At 45.2% G+C, this 24,965-nt stretch overlaps 1 protein-coding gene across 1 annotated transcript in view; it reads left to right on the top strand.

Moving 5' to 3' along the window:
* Positions 1-24,965, top strand: part of CACNG4 (calcium voltage-gated channel auxiliary subunit gamma 4) — a 42,261-nt gene that overhangs the window by 12,745 nt on the left and 4,551 nt on the right. The window contains exons 2-3 of the mRNA XM_068413477.1: positions 19,166-19,249; positions 24,330-24,470. Of these exons, the coding sequence (XP_068269578.1) occupies positions 19,166-19,249; positions 24,330-24,470 (225 nt within the window). The remainder of the gene's footprint in view (positions 1-19,165; positions 19,250-24,329; positions 24,471-24,965) is intronic.

Genomic DNA, 24,965 nt, shown 5'->3' with positions numbered 1-24,965 from the left:
CTAACCAGCCCCAAAATTTCAACATAGAGCAGTAAAGCCTCAGAAAGTGTACTTAGGGAGTATGTCCTCTCTGATGGAGATGGGACTAACCGTCCACATGGGTATCTTTTGCAATGTCCCCTCCAATATTTTAGGCAATTTCTACAGGCAGAATTCTTGTAATGCAGGAGTGGATGTCAAGCCAGGATATCTCAACTCAGAATAGATGTATGCTCTTAGCTTTGGGTCAGGCAGTGATGTGTGGTGTGGTTAGAGCCCTCAGGGACTCTTCAAGTTGTAAAAACTACAAAGCTTCTGGTTTGTCACTGGTGCTATTCACATGGGACAGAGTGACCTCTCCAGAAAGCCTTTCCAACAGCAGCAGCAATCTCTCTCAATAGCATTTAACAACTACCCATGGAGAAAATTACACTCTATTTAAAAGGCCAGAAAAATCATCTTCAGTTTAACTCTGCTGACTTTGGTAGAATTACACCAAAAATTAGTTTTGTCTGAGATCCTCTCCCATACTGTTGTTCAGTAGCTGGGCTGAAAAAGCCTTTCGAAGGCAGAAACAAGTCCAAATGGTGAAATATTCTTTTAATTTTCCTTCGTACACGTTATTTTAGGTGTAGCTTGGAACGCTGCCCTTGCAAGAGGCATCCCTTTAAATATTTATACAGCATCACTATGTAGCCACCTTCATACGTTTTTAATGATATGTTCCTTTCTAAATTAACCATTAGGTAACCCTGTTCTGTAGCATTCCATATTTTGCACTACCTTTAAGCTACCCGTGGATTTTTATTTATTTATTTCACTGGAACAATGAAGATGTCAAGGAAAGGCCCAGGGGCATCGTGGAAATCAAATTCTTGGAGCACCACCGCTGTTGCCATGGTGGACACGCACTCAATAGCACACTGTGCTGCTCTGCAAACTGAGGGGATTAAAACCCCGGCTCCGCTGCTGGGCCATGTCAGTTCACCACTCTTACAATAGAGGCTCTTCGTTTCCATAATTGTAGTTCTCAGCATCAGGGGGAAAAAATACTGAAGCAAACCCGAGCAAAGAGGTGAAGGCGCAGCGAAGGGGCAGGAAGCGATATCTCCGTTCTGAGATTCTCCCTGGGAACTGCAGTTGTGTCTGGCAGGTCTCTGGATTTCCCAGAGGCTTTTCTGTTTCATCTTCTCATTTTGTGTTAGTTAGTAAGGTGCTACGGTACACCGAGGTGAAGAGGACAAAACCCAACGCTGTCAACTGAGTCAAAGATCTTTACTATTTCCTGATCCCTGATTCAGGCTGAAAACCCACAGATAAGTAACAGTGTTGGCACAAGCCATGGGTTTCTATAAAGGTGGGATTTTTTGAGTCTTGTTTAATTATACCACAGTATCATAGCAAAATGATTTCTGCAGAAGCTGCTCGTGGCTTGTTTCCATCCTGGTTTCCCTCTCTCCTAAGAGGACCGTGGGAGATGGCAGCATCATCATGGCTGCATAACCAAAAACTTAGCAAAGCCTCAGCAGATTGACAGGGCACACACATCTCAGGTTTGGTAGGGAGATTATCCCCCTGGCAACAAAAAAGAGATGTCAGAGCTTGTCCTAAGCCCTGTTACACAGAAAGCAAGAGCAAAATATTCCTGCATGCTGCTTTGTAAAGAAGAGTTGCGCCCTTCAGAGCTGAAATCCAGCCTCTCCTTTTCTGGCCTGCAGAAGGGGCCTTACCCTGTACTTGTTCTGTAAGTAAGAGCTTGAGTTAAGTCAGTAAAGATTTTGTCTGAGGATCATGGGCTCAACGAAATACTGAAATGCAATTTCCCTGAGCTGCAGTGTATTGAAGAAAGAGATTGAGTCACAAGCAATCCCCTTCCAGCGATGGAGCTCGGTTCCTGCTGTACCCATTGCTGAATCAGGCCGAGTAAGGATGTCACCGTCTCTTCTACTGGCAGATAAGATACTTCATAAAAAGCAAAGGGGTGTTTTCTTGTCTTCTCTCCTATGAACCAAATCTGGTGTGATTTGGCTCCAGCAGTGACTTGGTTTGCCGGGTTTTTAAATGTACTGGTAAAGGGACGTTATTTGCTCCAAACAAAAGCTGTCTGGGCTTGGCATTCCCGACGTGTGTCTCAGTAAAAGAAGCCAGGCAGCAGCTGAAATACAATGAACTGCTCTCTTCCACCACGGGAAAGGCAAGGTGTGGCCAAGCTTAAATTGTGCCGTTATTTGAGGCTCTTCTTTGGGTTACAGAGGCAATTTTTTTCCTCAGTGTTTGCTGCGAATATGTTTAAATTCACTCTGTTTTGGAGGCAAGTAGTCAATGCATCTGAAGTGCGTACTTGACATATGTTTCTTTTCGCTTGCTCTCCTCCATTCGTTTCATGGAGCAGATGCTCAGTTCACCACTTTAAATGTATTCTTATTTACTAGAAATTATTTTAGAAAATAGCTGTTGGGAACTAAACATTTCCAGCTCTTTTTCTGGGTGCTGGGAGCTCCTTTTTGCAGCTGTCCTGTGTGTGCAGATGTTGACAGGTTAATTTGCATTTGAAGAGCTGGATGCAGTGAGCTAAGCAAGGGTTTTTCTTCCCTGTCTCTGAAGGCAGTCACTTAAACACTCCTTGCCAAATTTAGCCCTGATGCTGCTCTTAATTAACTAGAGCAACATCCAAGCTGAGTTTGGCCCATTGTTAGCTGCCCATTTATGCCAGGGTTGAATCAAGCCCCCTGACCATGTAAAAGAAAGGATGTTATTCTGAAAATTGATTGTACAACAGTGAAATGCAAGGACAGTCCTAATTCACAGCAAGGTGGTATGTACAAGCTGGTTTATCTGATTTCCACTATATTGTCCCGTTTCCAGAAACTGCAGGTCCAAACCTTCCAGCTGAGCTCTCTGGTTTACCTGGCTGCTGCATACTACTGGAGTCAGAAATGTTTTAGTAAAAAAGAAATCCTGCTAGCAAGATAAAAGTGCAGCTTTCACTGCTTGATCCCCCTTCCTGAAGAGTACTTTTTTTATTGTTGTTCTGTGGGTTTTTTACCCCTTAAAATAAGATTACATAAAGACTTTCAGCACAAAGACCCGAATTTAGACTTCAGTCCCTCCCATTGATAAAGAAAAAGGCAGAAGTCTTGATTCACAACCGTGCCATCAGCCTCTAGAAACTGTTGCTCCAGGTCTTTCATATACATAATCCATCCACGTTGACTCAAAGCACGATTTAGCAGAGACCAAAAACTTTCATGCTGTAGCAGGGAGAAAAGCTGACATTCAAAGAGCTGTAGCCCTGTCACGATCAAGGCCTGTTCACTTTGCTTCCTCTTCATTTTCTTTCCTTTAGATGTTACAAAACTGTCAAGGAAAGCTACATCCAGCAGGTATTAGAGCGCTGAGCTGAACTCGCAGAAACATGGGAAGGTGTGATTAAGGTTGTCTTTTTTTTTTTTTTAACCTTCATTTTACCGTGTTTCTGTGCTTCCCTGCCATGTCCCTGCCCTGATCAGCTGTGGGCTGATGCTGGCCTCACTTCTCCCCCATAATCTGGATTTCAGCAGTTTCCTCATGCTGGTCTAACACAAGTTACAGCTGCAGCGGCGTTTGCTGCGCATCCTGCGGCCAAGGCTGCCACGGGGACAAAGTTACCCCCCTGAACTGGGGCGGTTTTGATGCCTACGGGTAGGCATTGTAATGAACACTGATAACATGTTGGACTCAGTCTGTGTTTTGGAGCATTCATGGCAAAATTCTTACTGGTCACAGTGAAGTACAAACTAATACATCACCCCAGCTGTGCCTGGGTGCGGTACGAGAGCGCTGGCACAGTGTGCCTTCTGAGAGAGGTTTCCTCCAGCCCATCACGTGGGAAGCTTTTCTTGTAGATATTTTTTTTTTTCTGTGTAATGACTTAAGGGGAGGGGATAGGAATGGAGAGTGTTGCTATTAGAGAGGCATGATTCAGGTACCCATGGCGACATGAGATCACTCCACATTGTTGCCAACACAAGATTACCTTATACAAGACTAACTAAGAACAGAATTTTTGACCCTCAATATTTTCTTATCTGTAAACATTATAACTGGATAGCAATGCAACCCAACTTGTCAACAACAAGAAATAAAAGAAAAATAAAACTAATTTAAAACCCCACAGTGGCAGTGGAATAAATTCGTACATTTATCATTTCAGAGGTTCCCATTGCTCCTGACTCTTCTCCTGCAAGGTTTAAAGTATTAGAATTTTTTTTATGTTATGTTTACTCTCCTAAGAATAGAATACAATTTACAGAAGCTCATATGGATGAAAAAGCATTTTCCTTTTGTGCTGTTGCTCACACAGTTAACACACACAAACCTGCACCTTCCAGCTTTCCAAAACCTTGGTTCCTACAGTCAGATAAATTAATTCAATATTCAGAAATTTATTTTGAGATCCTTAAAAGAAGAAGGTTTGTTACCTGAACTGTCACTTAAGAAATATCATGCATCTGGGTGTTTGGTGCAAGACTTTATCTGGTCCAGTTAAAGGGGCAGATTCTTCACAACACTTACCTGTGCAGCTGGTCCTGCCAGTGCCAGAACTGGAGATATTTACATGAGAAAAGATCCCTAACGTGGAGAAATGCAGGATGAGGATCTAAGCTTACCATAACAGCTGGGAAGAACCTGTAAAATGAAAGTCAGTATCTGCTGCTGTAGGTCTCCCAGGTTTTAAGCTTCCAAGGCAGAGCGTGATTTTTAAGCGGAATTTTAACTTGCACATACATGAATTATTTCTAGCGACTTGCTCAAAAATAGCAATTTGAGCCTGACTCGCAATGTCAGGTCTGGACACAGGGCTGGAGGGGGACCAGGCAGCCTGCCCACGCCTGGGAACACAAAGCTCCCTGCACACACCTGAACTACCTGCCTTGGGTCTGGCACTGTGGGCTGGGGACATGCTGTCAGTGTCCCTTGTCCCTCCCCTGCCACGGGACAGCAGGGAACGGCCAGAGTTCAGGGTCCAGACATCTCACTAAGGTCTGAGCCAGCGAGGGAGAGCCATAGTTCGTTGCGACAGAGGCTAAAGGCAAAGTGCTGTCCCTCGAGAGCAGGGGAGCATCGTGCTGCGTGACTCAGAGGCACAGCTGAGTCACAGCCTCCCGTGGCTTCTCCTGGGATAGGAACGGCTTAGACACCGTGTTCAAGATTGTGCTTGAAGTCACGATCCAAATCATTGTGTTCAGGCTCTTCGTTTGCTTCGCAGAGAGGAAGTATGTTGCACTTCTCAGAGAAGAAAAAGGAGTCTGTGGTGCGGGAAAACCAGCTCCTGGATTCCCACTCATGAGAGCGCTGTTAGGGAAAAAAAAAAAATATCCAACAAAAACCACCTTTAAAGCACAAGGGGATGACAGCATCTCTGCTGGAGCCCCTCAGAAGTCAGTGAAGGTACACCTGGCATATCGAGTATTCGCCCATTAGCAGGACACATCAGCTAAGATCACCTGAGGCATGTGGAGCTGCTGCGGAAGAGCATTCGTGTCTCATGAGGGTATGGCTCTCCTACACAAGAGCATTTAGGAGCAGCTTCATGGAGGGGTTTTGGTGTGGCCATGCCTAAAAAGTAGAAACTCAGCCTACAAACCCCAGTGCCCTGGACAATAAACGACATCAAGAGCGGAGCTCGGGAGCTGGACCCTAATGATGAGTGGGCTGGCATCAGACCTCAGCTTTGCAAACCCACAGGGCTGGTGTTTCAGGCTGTGCTCATCCTGGGGGATGGACATCGCAGTCCTGAGTGCTCTGGATGGAGTCACAGCAGAGCGGGCAGGCATCGGTGCATCCCCCTTGGACACTGGTGCTTCCCTCGCAGCACTGATGGAGGTAAATGGCACGGCAGATCCTCACTCCCCAGGAGGTATTTGCTGGCACATAACCCAGCAAATCCAGTCTATGGAGCATGAGTGATCTATAGTCACTAGGAAAACTTCTCAAGAGCTTATTTAGGAGAGAAAGACCTGATGCATCAATAGTGCTGTGTGCAGGAGAGCTGCTGGAGCTGGCTGGTATTTCGACACAACTGAGTATTTTTAGAGCCATCCTATGGTGCAGGAGTTTTAACTTCCATTTCACGGCCCTTGAAGCCTGGCAAACTTTCATTAACATTTGATGCCTTGAAGTCATGTGAGGTCTGGGGGAAAAGGGAGGGGAAGGAGGAAAAAGAAACACACCTTTTTGGAGCACGTAGTTTGCAAAGTTGCTGTGAAGCTTAGAAAAAGCCTCCAATCCCTCCTCTTTGTGCCAAGTGCTTTTAAAGTACCCAAACCATTCAGAGAGCATAGCTAGAATCCCAAACCATGGCTGTGTGGGAGAGTCTTGCTTAATTAAAAGATAATTTAACATGTTAAATACCTGAAGCCTTTCCAGCCCTTGGGGAGATTCAAGCACTTTTTAAACAGAGAGCTCCCCACCTTAGGAGGATTATGCCTCTCTTCTGTTAGGCAGCTTTGCTAATGTAGGGCTCTTTGACCCATAAATCTCCAAATTATTTATAAGCCATCATGCCTCCATCCTAGAGAGGAGAACCTGCGACACGGAGCAGTTAAAGGCTTTGCTCCCAATTCCCACTGTGCACGCTGCCATTTCTGCTCAGCACAATGTAAGGCTTTGCTACCCAAATTTATACCCAGTGAAAGCAGTGCTTCCCTGGCTACAAGGCAGACTTTCAACTGGAAAATAAATTAACAGAAACTCTTATTTTTCCCCCAAATTCACACACATACACACACAGAGTCTCTTTGCACACAACTGACATTTTTCATAGGCTGAGGGAGTAGGAAAAAGGGACGTATTTTTGTCTCCTTGGCAAAAATATATTGGCAGCATATCACTGAGTTGTAAAGATTGAGTAAGTACTAGAGCGTGGCCCTGTTAAAAGAAGCAGGTTTTGGAAGGCTGCCCTTCGGCTGCCTGTTCTCGGCTGCCAGGTCCATCGCAGGGATGCTGCCCTGGGCGGGGGGGGGGGGCTCAGCATGAGGGACCCCAAACCACCGTACAGGGTCCTGTAGAGGAAGAGGAGTTTGTAATACCTGGAAATGAGGAGCTGTCAGCTCTGTGTCACACCAGATGAAGTGTCTGAAGGGGAGAGGAGCTGTAAATCTCCCCCTGTGCGTGGCACCATGCCCAGGCAGTCGGAGCCGCTGCCTGCCTCCTGAGCCGTGTACCTCGCTGGACGTCTCGCCAAGGTGGTGACAAACTGGTCCCCTCCTGCTTTCAAAACTCAGGAGGAAATATGGTCCCCGAGATGCTGTTCTACAAGGGCAGGGAGAGAGACGAAGGACTGAGGAGGGAGGGCTGTGAGGGAGTCAAAGACACAGCCGGGCATGGGGGCACCTGCCTGTTGTCCAGTCTTCCCAGCAAAAGGAGAATTTCTTGGTTTTTTTCTCCTGGCTGTGAACCTTCCCAGTCACTTCCATGCCAGCCTAGGACAGCAAAAAGCAATAAGCATTGCTGGTTACAATGGAAGATGTGCCTGATGCTGCTAAGGGCTAGGACTCTCAGATGCATTATTTAAATCCAATTCTGAGATCCCAGATTGGATTGGCCAAAGCTACCACCACCATTATTCTTCCCAGGATATCCTACCCTTTTCTACCTTCGCAGGTAGAGACGTTTCATACTAAAATGCAATTCTGAAATACTGAAAGTAAACTCAGAAATCTTGACAATAAAATATTTATGCATCTGTGCTTTACTGCACTGTAATTTTGCATGATATGCTTTGCTTTTCAAGACTGACTAGATTAAGGCACTTCTGATTCATTAAACACATTTTCTCAAATGCTGTTTCTACAAATATTGTCGGGCCATTGTGCTTAGTTGTATTTATTAGCTGGTGTAACAAGGAAGTTACATCTTCCATAAACCTAAGAGGAACCTGCTTAAATGTGTTGCTCTGAATCTCAGCAGAGAATAAAACAGTTCTAATGAATAATTAAAGATTAAAGAGGTCATGCTGCGTTTGCAGTCTCATTTTTATTTGTCACTGCTTAGTTTGCATTAGGAAATAGAAAGTTTCAGGTGCAGGAGCCAAATGAAATCTCTTCTGCGTGTGTTCATTTAAACAGATGTATTTGGTAGCTGTCTCCATTTTTATGTATTAGGTCATTTGTTAACTGTAACTATTTAAATCAGTCCTGGGAATTATAAGTTTCAGGCTCTTAATTTTCATCAGGCAGCGGCTCTGTGCATCCCCTTGCCTTCTGTCAGCACTACGAGCACCGACTCTTCGGCAGCGCAGGGCTGTGGCTGCAGGCAGAGCTGCTCAGGGAGGACCCAGGCTGCCATCTGGTCCCCATCTCTGCGGGCACCACCGGTCTGCCAAGCTCCTCCTAGGCCCTCTCCTTGCCTTCTCATCTCCTCCTCCTCCTCAGCTCGATCTCCCTCCCATTTTCTTCCACGCCTCCTTTCCTCCTCCCCTGCAAACCACCTCCCATTCCTCCCCGCTCCACCCCGAAGCACTCCTTTTCCTCCTCCTTTTTTGCATTGTCTCTCTGCCTTCCTCCCCCAGGCCCTTATTCCCCCAGAGCTGCTCATCATTTTCCTCCCCTCTCAACGTGCCCCAGAGAGACCAGCCTGGCCCATCTCCTGAACAAGGCTGGCCGCAGCCAGGGACACACCATCCCGGCTGCCAAGGGACCTTCTACCACCAAATGCCCAAGACCCCTGGCCCTGCCAGCACCTACCCTCCGTGAGGGTATGGCACCTTATGGGTTGCACATACTGCCTAGGAATCAGGAATAACTAAATCAGTAATAACTCTAATTCAAGCTAAAGTCCTTCATATTTCCTTTATATTTTCTTCCAGGATATATTACTGTTGCAAAATATTTTGTTCCTGCTATTTTTTCACACTGGAACCTAGTCTTTCTAACGAGCAGCTCTGTTATTTGTTCCCAAGGTTAGACGTTAGACATTAGCCTTCAGTATTCAGCTAGACAACAAGGTCTTTTGGATGCACCACACTAATCTCTCCTATTGGAGTGTCTTTTCCACTAATACATCATGCAGATGATTTTTGAAACCTTTGCCTTGCGTTTCCCAAACCCAGCCATCAGCAGGGTTTGGCAGTTATACCCCTTTCTCCTAACCTTTCGATTCTCCATTGTCATCTGCCTTGTTTCAGTCCCGCATCACTGATTGTGCATGATCAATCTCTAGAGGTTTAGCTTCTATGTATAACTCAACAAGCTGGCATAGAAATGAGGAAGACATGCTCCAAAATGAATGCAGATCCAACTCAAGGACACTGCATTATGAAGACAGGCATATTGCAAGCATTTCCTTCAATTAAGATGATTTATGGAGTGAAATTTCCCTATTGCTTCTTCAATATCCAACTGTTTTTCTAAATGCTATCATCTTACCATGAATCACCATGAACTGAAGAGGACATGGAAACATTACAAGATTCCAGGAGTGTCCAAATATCCTGCATATTCCTAATCAGTTAACTAATGAGCTCCTATATCACTACTTTCCAATATAACCCTCACTTTTTTCCCCAGAAGAAAACTTTGTGGTGCATGAATGAGCCAAAAGAAGGTTTGTTAAGAGTTCAGTTTTAGATGTCAGGTTAGAGATGTTGCCTGCTAGTAGAGCAGACAGTAATTCATTTTATGCAGAGAGGTAATTACGTGATGCCTTGTAAGCTTCTACTACACCAAGAGATCTCACAAGGAGTATCAATAATATGAACCATTTTTCTACTGACCAGATCTGGAGGGTTTTTCCATTACAGAAGCATCCTGTGCATGCTACCCCAAACATCCCCAAGCATTACCTAGGTTCTCATTCTGGAGAGTTGTTTCTTAAATTTTAGGCTGCTGTATGAAAACTGTAAACCTTGTCTGGTGTGAAATGAAGACGTTTTGGGAACTTAAAAAAATGGCAGATTAAGAGGGTCTAAAAGTAGAAATTAAGAATGAGAAGGCAATAGCTCAAGGCTGCCTGTGTATGAAAGTTCAAGTGGCAGAAGGTACAGGGGACAAAGCATCACACATTGCACTGGGTATGTTTCATCTGGTTCAAGAACAGTATTCATTCCCCAGACGTGACCATGACTATGTCTCAAATTATAAACTCAGCAGGGACTTTGAAGAGACGTGAATGTCCATTTCCTTAAATTTCCTCCTCCAGGTAGTGACGAGACACGATACAGGATTTATAGACATGCTGTGAGCATAAGAGGTGAAACCATCAAGCCCTGCTTGATCACCATGTTAATGAGGGAGAACTGATGACTTACTGAAGTAAGGGAAACCAGATGGATAAAAACCAAACTATCCCTTAAGGGAAACTTGGTTCCAATTGTGCCAACACAGGAAAAAAGCACAGTTTGACAATGTGAAAATAAACACAATTTGTCATTTTGCAGCATATGAATGCTTCATCAGACAAAACGACTGTCTGTTCTCAAAATTGCATCCGGTAAAATTTGGCATTTCAGCCCTCTTATAATGAGTGACAGACTGGCAGCAATATGCCTGAATGAGCCGTCTTTGTACCAGTGAATGTATGTCAGGGTCAAGAACATTGGGGGGAAAAAAAGGTTGGATTTTCATCCAAATCAAGATATAACTTAATCCTAGCTAGCATGCAGACCACCACAGCTTATTTCCCACTGCTCTCAGAGGTGTTGGAGCTATGGTAGCCACTGTGTAGTTACAGCTGTGAATAATAAGTGAGTCTCTGACACATTGTGCCAAAAACACTGTTCGTTACTAAGTACCTCTTTAAAATAAGGCATTTTGGACCAGAATGTAAGTAAGAGCTGGAAACTCGTTGGAGATTGACTTTCAGTTTGAAGCTGTGATGGGTGAAGATGCTCACCTAGGAAGCCAACACCAGCTCCTCAAGCGTTAGACCAATTTTAGCTAAGGTAGAAAAGCCAACTACAAAACTCTAATGGAGGTTTCTATCCAAGTTCCAAATTAATCTTAAAAGAAAGAGAACAATTATATCAGCCACCCAGAAACAGCTTTGGCAAAGCAGCAGTGAAGTAAAGTATGGAAATGAGTGGTGAGACAAACTTCTGGGCTGCCAGGATAAAGGACTGTGGCATGAGATGCAGGATGAGAAGAGGTGTGAAGGCAGAACACAGCAAGTGTGGGCCGTGGTGGTAGATAGAAAAGCAGACACGGGAAAGTGAGTTAACAGCCCCATGACAACTAGAAACGTTGACAGTCTCTTGGGACTGAGCCAGGCATGGGAAAGCTCGCCGTGGCAGGGCTAACTTAGCTCTGACTTGAAAAAGTTCCTCAAGCAGCACCACCAACATTGCCCCAAAAAAAGTCACGTCATACCCAGGTTGAGGAATTGCCCCTATTTCCCTGTGCAGATGATTTACAAAACGCAAACGGAACATCAGGGCTGGAAGTATGTCAGTGTTTCTTCCTAGAAAACACAGTCATTCCCTCAATAAGCTCCATAAAAAGAAGCAACAAAAAAGACTAAAATACCCCCTGAAATTTCCCCCTCTTTGCCACCCAAGCAGCAGCACAAGAGGACATGGGTAATAAGGAGCAAATTGCAAATGGTAGTAGGAAGACCGTCAGCAACACACAGAAGGGGCTACTGGGGATGCCTGAGCAGTGGTGGTGGAGTCAAGCAGCACGCTGTTTGATCTGCTGCTTGGCTAAGGAAAGGCAGCTGGGAAAGGGACAGGAGCATTGCTGAATGACCTCAGTCATGTCTTCTGCGGACAAAATGCTGGTTTATGAGAGGAACACTTGAAGAAAATGGAAATTAAGTAGCTCAAAACAACATGTAACATACAATCAACTCTTACCTACTTTGCTGCTGTCCTACATTTCTCTGATACTATTGGTATTCACTGTGGTAGCACAAGGACGCTCAGTACTTTTGGCAGCAGTTTTGTAATGACTGAAGAGAATTCAAAGGATGGCAGCCAGACACTGTGATGTGTTTTATTAGCTCCCAGATGTGCAGGTGAGGTGAATCTTCGGGAAATGAGTTTCGCTGCCACGGATTTTCTAACATCACTCAAGGTCTCAAATAAAATCTTATAAGGGAACAAAAGGCTGTCATAGAATTTTAAAGTCATCTTCAGCAAAGCATCTTTTCTTCCTCTGTTCATTTCTTACACAGAAATACAAATGCACAACATCTTTGATGATATTTGCCCAGCTGAAGACAGCAGGTCAGCTGCTGAGGCTGTATATACCCACGTGAATTAAAACGAACTGAGCCTCTGTAGGCATTTCCCTGGATGTCTTCTGGTGCAGGTGATCCAGAATCTGGAGTGGCTTTACCAGGCTGTACAAAATAGTGTTCGGGTGTTATGTCCTGGATTGCAGCATGCCAAAAAATATTGCTCAAAGAGTGAAATTTTTCATGCCAGAACTAGAAGTCACCACCCAACAACAGACTTCTTCACCACCTAAGTGAGATACATGTTCTCTTATGTGGCTGACTTTGGGCAATGATGAGCATCCATGCCTGGAGGAGATCTGCAAGGATGCCACATCTGGGCCACAGGAAACTCAGGGGTGTTAGAAGAGAAGAGGGTGGGTCATGACATGAAGGTCAAACTGCCCAAGTCGGAACCTTGCCGGTCACTATTTATGGCTGTGAAATTGGCACTCAGGTCAGTGGAGATGGCTCTTCTGCAGTGTGGAGCATGAGCTCCACCACGTTTTGACACCACTGTAGAAAAAAGCAATGCAAGGAATAGGGCAACACATCCTGGGTTCTGCAGGGGTACAGTGGAAGGGGAAGCTGTGAGCTGCCTCTGCTTCCAACAGAGACGGCTTTGTAGAGGAGCACCAAGGAGAGGCTGCAGATGGCAAAAGGCAACTGGATCAGACACAGCCACAGTGCAGACAAGTCAGTGAAAGCAGATTATAATATCCTGGAGTAAACACTTGAGAGCGGTGGTATAAGGCAGTATCTTCTCTGATAGAAAGTGTGTGATAAATACAGGGAGGAGCATCATCTACTCTATGAAGGTAAGAAAAGCAGTGAAGTGAGGTTAATGGTGGGACTGAGCATGTCAAATGACAAGATAAACTGAGAGCTGTTCCTGGAGAAAATGTGCTTTTGCCAGACTGGAGGGGAATGGCGAGCAGTAAGAATAAAGACCTGGGTGAGAGCAGATCGCGGTCCCCTGCCAACATCAGCTCATTTGCAAGTGCGTGGGCAGGAGCAGCTGCGAGCTGCTCAACACGTCTCCTCCAGCGCCGCCACCGCCGGGGCGGTCAGAGCCCTCGCAAGGTGTGAAACACACCGGGAGGGTGTTTTGCGTTTAAAACCATTGAAGAGGAGCAAGATGGAGCAGGCAGCAAAAGCGACCGGTAGTTATTCACGTGGCACCGAGGGGACAGCTGAAAAGCTCTGAGCAGCAGAGGGTCTGTAGGCAGCAGAGGGGGAGGACTGGGGAAGGGGGAGATTCATGTCACAGCAGAAGATAAGAAAATAAGAGACTTGAGGAGGAGTTTTGCTTTGCCCACCAGACAATTGAAAATAGATCAAAAGAAGAACCCAAAGGGTTTGTTAGAGCTGACAGCTCTTAAGGAAGAAAGTGGGGCAAATTTCATATATTTCAACATTTTACTTCCCGGGCAAAAAGAAAATGATTTTTAGAGTAGGAGCCAACAAAGGGAGAAGACAAGATTCTGATATTGTTGTTACTGAGACAGATTTGAGTCCACTGCACTGCCATCAGAATCTGGCCCTTAATTCTGCTCCTTGAAAGTAGGCAGTTCAGCTCCCCACAATGAGAAATAAGTGAGTTTGAGTTATGGGATGAAAGACAGAGAAAGAAGGAAAGGACTTTTAGGAGGAAAAATAGAAGATTATTGCTTCACTGTTTCAACACCTGTAGAGAAACATGGTTAAGATTCAGGATAAATTCTTTTTAAAGACTCAGCTGAGCTCAATTTGCTTTAGTCTGACCATGACACGCACGGACAGCTAGTGCTGGTCAGCTGGTTTATGGCACCGTGCTAGCCCACAGTTATGGGAATGGACTTCTAATCTTAGATCCTGAGCATTTTCTGAAAACAAGACCTACCCTGGCAAAAGTATGACAGTAACCCCAGGTACTAGCAGTGCTCTTCATCAAATTTACCTTCAGGATGAAACAAAAATACAAACTTTCATATGGACAAATATTTCCCAGACTGACAGGACTCAGGGGGTGTCAGACGGCATCCGTCTCAAAAACAACCTATGCGTTGAAGTTTCCAGCTTCGCGAGTCTCTCACAACAGCCAAACCTTTCTCAAAGGCAGACACCCAATAAATGTGTATTTAACCTCCCGAGGCTTCTTTCTCTGCTGGCTCCATCCTCCGTGGCGATGAAGGCGGCGTTACAGCAGCAATGTGGGGTAGCAGATTCACATGGGGTGTGTTTTGCACATGGCTGCATCAATACTTCATGATTTCTTTTATAGTGACAGCATTAAACATCTTCTGGCAGAGGCTCACAGGATTTGTGCTCATTCAAGTAACTTAAGGACAGGCCTATGAAACTCTCAGCAAACAGCAAGAGACAAAAAATTGAACTCGGGAGAATTTAACATAGAAAGTGCCAAGTTACAGAAAAATATCTAATGCTGTTCCTTGTGGCCTGAGTGGAGACCTCAGGACCATAATAGTCCCTGTTTGAGCATCAGCACCACAAAGCAGGTTTTGAAAGTAAAAGGAGGTGCACCACCCATTCCTCTTTTCAAGGGTTATTTTATGATGAGAGGAACGAAGAGAAAAGAAAGTTAACCTGGCAGCTGCATTCACTGTTGTGTGTCAGTCCAGTGAGACAGCAGAGTTGTACTGGTAGAAAATCAAAGAAATGAACACAGTGCACAGATAGACTCCACACTGTAAATTTTGCGGAGAGGAACATTTTTTGGCATGTCTGATCTCCTCTGCTCACTATTGCTTAAATCACACGGCAAAGGATTTCAGAACTTGTCAGCAGAGAAATCTTCCTAAGGAAAAATATAACTGTTTCTCTTCTCCCCTGGCAGAGCCCAGCGCTGACACACTCTCACTCACTATAAATAGAGGTTCTCCACTGTTGTCCAAGGGAAGTGCAAAGCCATGCCATTAAGGAAACCCAGTCCCACACGGCATGCTCAGATGGACACTGCATTCAGGCAATGTCCCCACTCTGCATGTCACCCCCCTCTTGTCTGTGATGTTATCTGTCAATCAGCCTTCTCTGTGCTGATGTATTCAGAAAACTTGTCATTTAAACATTCAGATATTCAAGTGCTGCAGTAAATCAGGCTAACAGTTGGCTCCGGAACTGAAGGACAGCATTTAATCACAGAATAGATGCAACAAGCAGAACCACTGGGCCAAATTTCCCGTGGTTCCTTACTAATTGCCTTATATTTAATCTACAGTCAGCTCCTTGCAACTTGTATTGCCTGTATCTGCAAGCACTTGCTGTCAAATGATCTTGAGAATAATTTCCTTCCACGCCTTCAAACCGTCCCAGACACCCACATTTGCCAGAAAAAAAATCAGCTGGTAAGTGGGATTTTAGGCTGGACAAGTATGGGGTGTATTTACCTGCCTGCAGGTAATTGCTGTAGCCATACGACCACTTCTGCAGCTGACATTAATAGCACTCATTCCATCAGTGTAACCCCTCCCAGGAGAAAACCCTGCTGAACTCTATTAATAGCGTGCACGTGTGCGCGCTGAGTATCTGTAGCTGCTCAAGAGCTACAAGAATGTGGCATGTTGGCAGAGGAGAGTCTGATCCAAGGAGGCTGCAAATGTCTGGTGTCCCATGAGAAAGCAAGAAAGGCTTCTCAACCAAGTCCCAAAACCAATGTTTTACTGCATAGTCTCACTGATAGGGGCAGTTGAGAGGGCTGGTAGATGAAATAGTTAATCGAGCGATAGCTCTGCAGAAGCTGTTGATGGAGAAGGAGGCAGCAGCTTGACCCATCTATCCTCATGTGCCTCCCACTGCTATCAGATATCACCTCCCGTAAGCTCGTGCTCAGAGCAAGGAGACAAAAATTGCTATTGACAGAAGTACCCTGCAGACAAGGTCCTCTGCTGCAAAGCTGCTAGCGTCTTGCATGGTGGAAACCTATTTTAAATGACAACAGAACACTCATGTTATGGAAGGATCTCGTTGCATATAGTTTCCAGGATTAGGGGGAGGAGAAAACAAAAGTACAGCCTGGCTTGACAAATATTATCAGGCATTTAAGTGCTCTGTCTTCCATTGCTGATTTGTGCAAACACTTCCCGGGCATCAGGGAATGTTGTCATTGACAAACACTGACCATGGGAAACAGCTGATGGTATGGCCAACAACAACGTGATCACGTAATGCATGGCTACAAACAAAGTTAATGAGCATTTGCATCCTACAGCACTAACCATCGCTCTCAATCATCAAAAAATATAAACCCAGTGAACAATTCTGCAATGATACAGGCAGGATTATTAAAGGATTATCTGAGAAAGAGCAAGGAGAAGGTAGTATGTCATCAGAATTTGGGATCACTGATTTACTGTTGCAAACTCTATGTACTTTGAAATCTCAAACCCCAAAACAAAGCTTAATCTTCACTTAGGCATTACAATTCCCTCCCTTATCACGTTATCTGAGTACATCACGGTCTAATTATAGTTATCTGAAAAACACTTAGTGAGATTGGGAAATACTAACCTTGTAGGAGAAGCCCTTGAACACAGAGTAAAGCCAAGTCAGAAACAATTTTTAGTTTTTAAATGTCAACTAAGTACACTGCAACCAGTAGAAAAAAGTGTTCTTACACCATCAGCACACTTCAGAAAATTTGCCTTCTTCATTATCATTAACCCAGATCCTGAAGTCCTGGCTCAAAATTCAGAACAAAGTTATTATTATGAGGAAAAAATGCATTATAATATTTGTATTTCTAAAAGCATAATTTAAAACATATCAGTAATCATTCAAAAAAAAGGAGTAATACTTACAGCATCTCAGTGGGATATTATGTCTTACTCTCAAGAGGTATCCAGAAGTGCTTCTCAATATTTTAGTATCTGTTAGGCAGTGATTGCCGTTTATTTATCTCTCTCTAGTGGGTACAGAAGTAGATGTTAAATATTCCATCTTTCTCTCCAAAGTATATAAGGCACTGTATCGTCATCGTCGAGCAAAGACAAAAATCCCCCTTCAGTGTCACATCCTGGTGTGGAAAATAGCCCATGTGTGCCTTTGCCGAGTGTGGACCAGGGCCCCCATTTGTCTACACATTTCCTCAAGGCATCCTCTGTGAAGCCTTTGAGAAGAGCTTCAAGGAGCTCAGGCCTTGTGCAGAGTGGTTGTTACTGAATTTAATTGAGATGTTTCCTTTTCTGCCACCTCTTCTATTTCACGGCTCTTATTTTTTTGCATTGCTGAGTTATATGACACCTATTAAGTTTATAGAAAAAATTTATCCAGTCTGCTGCTGTTATTAGCTATCAAGTACCATAGACACTAGAGAGGATCCTGAACTGATATCCATGATCTGAACTACAGTAAAAACATTGGGGCGGATTGGAGAGAGGAAAAAAATCATACTCTGAATGTATTCCCTCTAAATTGGCACACCATAATGAAGAGGCTCAAAGAAATGACCGTCCAGTCTCAGAGGCCCTGTTATGCTGGGAGTGGTTTAGTGAACTGCTGTAAAAATAAGCACTGGGATCTTTAAAATCTGAGTTTTGGATTGCCTTGCTGGAGAGCCATCCTGAGCAACAAACCAGCTGACGGCAAACAGAGGGATGCGTGGGCCAACACGCTGAGCAGGAGCAGTCCCAGCTGAAGTGCTCTTGTCTGCCTGGCAGACGGGACAGGTGTGTCACTTCCAGATGTGACATGAGCCACTTCTTGTTCACAGCCTTTGAAGTGCTGTGCAGAGAAAGCCTGAGCCGTTACCGCAATTAGAGTAGATACATCATTTACTGGAAGAATTAAATGCACTGTAGTAGCAAACCTGCAGCTGACACTCACAGGGTGCAACTGAAATCCTCCAGATTAGTAATTTGTTTGAGATCTTTGTAATCATTGGTAATAGGTAGTGAAATAAATCCACATTTATATCCTACAGGCTGCAGCTGTGCTTCTGTTAAAGTAGTTTTAACTGATGGTTTTTAAATCCTTCTGCCAGCTCGAGCTGTAAGCACCAAAACTCCTGTGCGGAGGGTAACATCCTGGGTGATGTATGTTCCTGAGCTGAACCAAAAGCACTGGTTAATGAATAATGAAAGCACCAAGGCAGAATCACACCTCGGGGCTTCACTCCCGCAGTAAGCTCTCTGGGGAGAGCTCCCCGTGCAGCTCTCTGTGCAACAGCGGTCTCAGCTACCCAGCTGCAGCTGAGACTGGATGTGGCTATGGATAACTGTGATAGAAAATAATCCAAAATACTAATGTAAAGTTTTACCCAGATGGACAAAGTGCTGAACCTTGTTCAGTCGAGTGAGGGGTGAATCCGGCCAACCCTGGCATTGTTCCTTTAGGTATCAGGAGTGCACACTCGCACCCTGACTTACTGCATAGGCTCCCAGTTAACTAAACAAATATGCCGTTAAAAGCTGAACCAACCTTGAGGAGGACATATGGGTTTAAATTGCAGCAGGAAGAGATTTATGGACTTGTTTTCCAAGCCTAGAGAGTAATTGAAGAGGCCTCAGACAGTTCAATATTTACCAGCTCTGATAAGGGAAACCAGCACTTCACTGGGGACGAGACGGCAGGGGTGATGGGCGCTAGATTGGCACTCAGCTTTGCTGGGGAGCCCCAGCCATGGAGCAGGGAGTAGCAGTCACTCTAGGAACAAAAAGAAGCTTTGCCAACTAGCTATGCTTGTAAGATAAGCACAGCGCTGATAAAGTGAAGCACAGAGAGATTAAAAAACTCAAGAGAACGGTATTAGTGGCAGACTGAAGACAAAGAGCCCTGGAATCCTGGCTTTCCCTTCCTTCAGCTAGGCTTCAGGCCAGTCTGCCCAAAATTTGTCATCTTAGAGATGGTTTCTTGATAGCATAAAAAATCAGTGACCAACCCTACAGAAGAATAATTTACTTACGCAACCTGGGAAGAAAAGGAAATAAAGCAGAGCTGGCAGAAGTGTGTTTACCTGGTTCTGTTGCTTATGTGTTACGTTTGCTTTCTTTTCATTTAGGAATCTACAAAGGACATTGCTTCCGAATCAACCACTTCCCTGAAGACAATGACTATGACCATGACAGCTCAGAATACCTTCTCCGTAAGTGAAAAGTAATGCCTAACACACAGGATTAACAGACACGGCCAGAGAGACTTCCCTGGGTTTCTCTGCTGTAGTGTCCAACCCAAGTCTTATTCGTTGCAAGAGACTGGCCCAAAGTGGGTGGCACAGAGCAGTGGTGACCTATGTCCAGTTCACGCTGCAGCTGACACAACCATGACCCTTGGGGACCCCCATTTCAAGAGTTTCCTTCAGCCAGGGGAGCACTCATGATTGTGGTACCCATTCTCTAAACGTTATATGGAAAACTTTCAAATGAAAACTGCAGAAATCTGTTCCCAGATTGGTGAGAATGTTTTACAGATGGAGTATTTATCTAATTAGTGCGTCAACACAGGTTTGGGGAGTGGGTTCCAGCCCATTAGGAAGCTTTTCCTAATGCTTAAACCCAACTCTTATGCAAGCCTCATCCTTTGCAGCTGCTGAGCCACCTCCCCCTGCAGCGAAATTACTGCATTGTAGGAAGGAAGCTGCAATTTCTGCAGCTACCAGCAAAACCTCAGCAGGAACATGGGCTGTGGCTTCCCTGCACAGATAGCCAGCCATTGCTGCTCTGTGCTGGTGTGTAATCCGCCACAGAAGTAATTTCATCCACCCACCTGGTGCTTGAAACAAGGGCCATCGTTTCATCTCCTCCAGATGACCATTCACTCGGCTGATAGGAAGTCTTGGAACCCGAGTGTGAAACGCCATGAATCCTGCAAATTTTGAGTTAGATTTCCCCTTCCCCCAAGGACGCCTTGCCTACTTGTTCCTTTTGAACAAAAGAGCTGACGAGCCGAGCTGAAAGCAATGCCCTTTACCAGAGAAACAAACTGCGGTTCACAAGGTGTTGGGAAAGCTTCAGGGAGCAATGAGTGATGCTGCTGGCTGATACACCCAAACCACTCCTCGATTACACTGCTATTAATTACCTGAAACACCACTTAGAGAGCCACTCTGCCCTTCTGCTCACCCGTGGGAAGCAACTTCTGGTTGCTAAGACAAGAAGAAAGAATAAAAATCTCCAAAAAGTATGCTTTACCAGAAAACCCAGATTTTTTTTCATCTTTGCTCTTGTCAATTCAGATCAGTCATAGCACTTGGGTGACATTATTTCAGTGCTCAGGCGAAGGCAGACTAGCAGAGTGGGAGCACAGCTGCATTTGTCTTTCATACAAAGCCTTGGAACCAATGTTAAATTGATGCCAAGTCAGCTTTAGGAAAGAAACATCATTAGCAAAAGGACTCCAAAGGAAAGCGGAATTAAGTAGCATCTTGATAAAAGTGTATTATGCCTTTTTTATTTGGAGAAAAGGGAGAACTGGGAAAAACAGTCTACAGCTCTGCAGTAAAACATGAGATTGGCAAATTGTTTGTAAGTGTACTTGTGATGGGTGTTCCTAAAAGCTGTTTTCCAAAATTACTAAGTACAGACCTTAAAAACAAGTTGATTCAACCCTTTATGTCTTCTGCAAAATCAGGCTTCAGCTGCTCCCCCCGCAGAGGAGGGCTCATCCTCGCAGTCTGCACGGATAACAGGACTCCTCTGCTCTAACTTCTGTAAGAAAAACTGCAGCTCCACTTAAAATGCGTACGGTTGATTTAGAGATTACTGAAAGGTTATGTATCTAAATCCAGAAGAGATGAGCTCATACATATGTGTAACAGGGACCAAATCATTGTCTAGCTAGACACAAGCAAGAGGGTATTTGCATCCTGTTTCAAAGGAGATGTGAGACCTTCCTTCCCTTTTTTTCCCTCTGTGCCACACCTTTGCAATCTGCTGTCTCCGTATCATTCACGATGCTTTTCAGCCATTTCTTGGCACAGGGCTCCTGGAGGGCCATGTTGGGGGTAACTCTTATTTCTCCTGTCTTAGACAAAGGCACCAACGCTGTGTGCATCTTGTGCTCCTGCACGAGCAGCTTGAGGGGTCTCAGCCAGCTCCAATCTAATATAGGCTCCAGATAAATGTAAACATTATGGTGCTAGCAGAATTGAGCCCTGGTTCAAAACCCTATTGAAATCAGTGAAAAAATAAGTGATTTTAGGGGACTTTGGTCCGGGATGTGGATAGGAGCAGGAGTTTGGGTTTTGCCCATCAGCATTGAGGCTGCTCCCTGCAAATCTGAGCGAACAACAGCCACCGTGACAATTAACACGTTCAAAGAAGCTCAGACAAGACCCCTCCTATTCAATCTTCCCTGTGACAACACACACCAGTCTGTATGTCTAAAAAAATCCCCTTCACATGTCTGGGCAGAGCCCCAACAAGTGTTAGACGTATCGCTGCCGTGCACAGAAAGCCCGTGCAGAACCCGGAGCCGCCAGCATTGCCCAACCGCACACGTGTGCTCCAGCTTCCCTCCTCTCCTGCATTTCTGCAGGCTCCCACAAACCAAGCTGCTCGATCCAGTCCTGCACGAAGCCCGTGCCCCTCTCCCTTTGCAGCAGAGGGGATTTCAGCTGTGCTCATCCTCGCTGCGCACGTGAGGATGTCGGAGCACCGCTGTGGTGCAAAGGTGTAGCTGTGAGGAGGGGGACCGGGGACCCCGTTTCAGGGCTGTGTCTACACTTCCATGCACTTCTTCCCCGCATGCTCTAGCATCCCCTTTTTGAAGCCATTTGCTTGGCTCCTGCCTTTCAGAGGAGAATAAAAGCACGAGCAGAGCGCCGGGGCTCGCAGCCCCGTGGGGAGGAGCAGCGGGGCACGCTGCAGCGCTTCACCGAAGGAGGTGTCACATCGCATAGGGGTGCAGAACAGCCGATGTGAACAGACAGGACAGTAAACAAGAGAAAAAAAGTGGGGGAGAAAGCAAAAACCAGATTGCCTTAATGTTTTTTGATGTGCTGTCATTTTATTACCAGTATTGGGAGATATATGTAAATTCTACATGGTACCTATGAGCTTCCTTTTAAATTTCAGAGTTAAAAGTACACATTGTAGGAAAAAAATATACTGTAGAGTTTTACAGGAAGAGAACACTGTGTGTTTAGTTTCTCTTCACATTAATTACCTAATATAGAAAATGATCTCTGGACATTATTGCTACAAGTAGAACAACCCACCCGCTATATTTGGCATGTCTGGCAAGTTCCTTCAGATGATATCACTGAAGCATTTTAGGAAAGCTCTTTGATTTAATTGAAATCATTACAAACAGCATGACCATAAAATATAGGAAACAGCAACCAGAAAGGGTGAGCCACGGGAGATGTTAAGCCCGTGCTGCCTTTTGCCAGGACACTAACAGCCAGACAGGTGTTTGGGGTGCCTCCGTGTCCAGCAGCACAGAGGCTGACACTGAATCTTTTTCTAATAATCAACTCTAAAAACTGACCCAAAAGTCGAAGCACTGTTACCTCGTACCACACACGTGGGGGGACACCCAGGACAACAGAATGGGCTCTCAGCACTCAGCGGGCTTTGATTAGAGACCTTACACCCTTGGATTTGCCAGTTATTACAAGACACTGTCTGAATAGTAATGCGTCCGACTGAATTGGGTTTAGATCCGGTTAGAAAATGCCCCGTCTGTAAAGGACACGTGCAGCGACGTTGCCAGTTCTGGTGGGAGACGGACTTTTCTTGCTGTGGCAGATCACTACAGGCATAAGCTTCCCGGGCAGGGACTGCCTTTTTTGTTTTATGTTTGCAGCATCCTAATGAGGGCTGGGCCCGTCGCTGGGGTTCCCGGGGGCTTTGCGGCGCACACAAAAGCGGTGCTGTTAGTAAGTGACCAGTCCTGTCTCTCTTGCAGCCAGTGGGAGTTCTGCCACTGGTTACCAGGGGAGTCGTTAGGAAGCGATTCACGGAACTGGGAACGCCACGGCCGTCAAAAGTAAAATGAGACTGTATCAGCTGTAACATCTGGCCGTTCCTCCTCGGGAAACGGGCGCCGCTCGCTGTGCGTGTCCGCCAGGAAGATGGGACCCGGGAGAGGCCGCATCGCTGGTGGCACCGCATCAGCAGATTGCTCCAGATAGCCGTTTTCTCCCCTCCGTGCACTCAGCCCCAGGGTCCCGTGTCCTCCGGCTGTGCTGTGGGGTTTGCACCCCTCTGTGACAACCTCAGACCCCCACCTGCCTTGGGCATCCCCGCGCTCACCGTGCCGGGATTCCTCTCTGTGCCTTTGCCTTCCCGTGGCCACCAGTTTTGGGGCAATCCTGTTTTCCACAGCACTATTCAGCATCTTATCTCCCTACTTCAAAAAAAATCCTCTCTCTATACAACATAACTTCATTCTTCACTCTGCCTTTCAGGAACGCCTACCAGGTTTTACCCCTTTGGTTTTTACAATACAGACTTCTCTCGTCTTGTGCCTGTTTATTTTTTCTCAGCCCTTTTGTTCCCTCCCTGCCACTTCCCTTTCAGTTGCTGCTTAGTCTTGTAGTGACCTGACTTTGAAAGCTGGCTTGAAGCCGTGTTTTAATTTTTTTTTTCAGGGATTTAATGGACTGAAGCATACAGAATTTTAAATTACTTGACTTAGCTGTCAGGAAACTAAACACAAACATCTGAGACACATTTGTTAAAATTTATTCCTTAGAAATCTGAAAGGTTTCAACGTCCTTAACATTCAACCAAAGAAAAAGGGGTTATTAGTCGTGCTCGCTGGTAACAAGAATGCCGCAGACTTCAAGAGCTATAATTTGCTCACCTTGCACGTGTATCGAGGAACAGATCCACCTGCTCAAGCCATCCCCAAACGTTGCAGGGTTCATTGCCAGCTTATGGATTTTTCAGTGCCGCTCCCTGTGTGATGTCAGGTCTTACTGTCACTTACCTCATGCTTTGTCAGAAATGTTCTGTGCATGATGGCATCAGATAATGGCCATAACGCTGGACTTCCTAGGAGAAAGCTCAGAAGATCTAAGCTGATCAGTTGAGAGTGTCTGTGCCACATTGGTCACCTACCCATGGCCTTGGCTCTCAAAAACGTGCCCAGAAATGCAGAATCGGTGATAATTCCAGCAAAAGCCAGGGGTTTTGAGACTCTAATCTCCACACTTGCACCTGAGGAGGCATCTGAAATGATGACTGTCTGTCTTGGTTTTCTACCTATCTCCCCTCCAGGCATTGTCCGTGCCTCCAGTGTGTTCCCCATCCTAAGCACAATATTGCTGTTGCTGGGAGGACTCTGTGTCGGAGCAGGAAGGATTTACAACAGCAAAAACAACATTATTCTCAGCGCTGGGATTCTCTTTGTTGCAGCAGGTATGTTCTCCTTAAATTGAGTCCTTAAGAAGTGCTGCCTTTTTAAACTGGAAAGGACTGTGGAAAAGCTTGTTGGTGGTTCTCTCCCCATATCCCTTTCCTGGATCGAGGGCATTAGCAACATCAGACCAGGCAAATTTCTTAAGATAAAAATACATTTTTGAAGCTCTACAATAAGTACATTCTAGAAAAGCTTTTAGTTTTCCTGAAAAACGAAGCTAAAGCCAGTAACAGGCAGTTTTCACACTACTTTAAAAGTATTAAATATTAGATGAATCAGACGTCTCTTATATCCAGGGCCTTTTTTTTTTTTCTTTTATATGATGGCAGAAAAATTTCACCTATGATAGGTGAGCCCGTTTTTCACACTAGAAACATCTGAGAGAGTCAGCGACATTGCTAATAGCTTTCCCTGAAGATCGGATTAAGCATGCTGCATTTAGATGAAAATTCAGCAAGGTGGAAGAGAACTTATCTTGATCAAGGTGAACAGCC

This window comes from Nyctibius grandis, chromosome 15 (assembly GCF_013368605.1).
Source record: "Nyctibius grandis isolate bNycGra1 chromosome 15, bNycGra1.pri, whole genome shotgun sequence".
In the NCBI taxonomy this organism is placed as follows: domain Eukaryota; kingdom Metazoa; phylum Chordata; class Aves; order Nyctibiiformes; family Nyctibiidae; genus Nyctibius; species Nyctibius grandis.
This window is presented reverse-complemented; position numbering and strand designations above follow the sequence as displayed.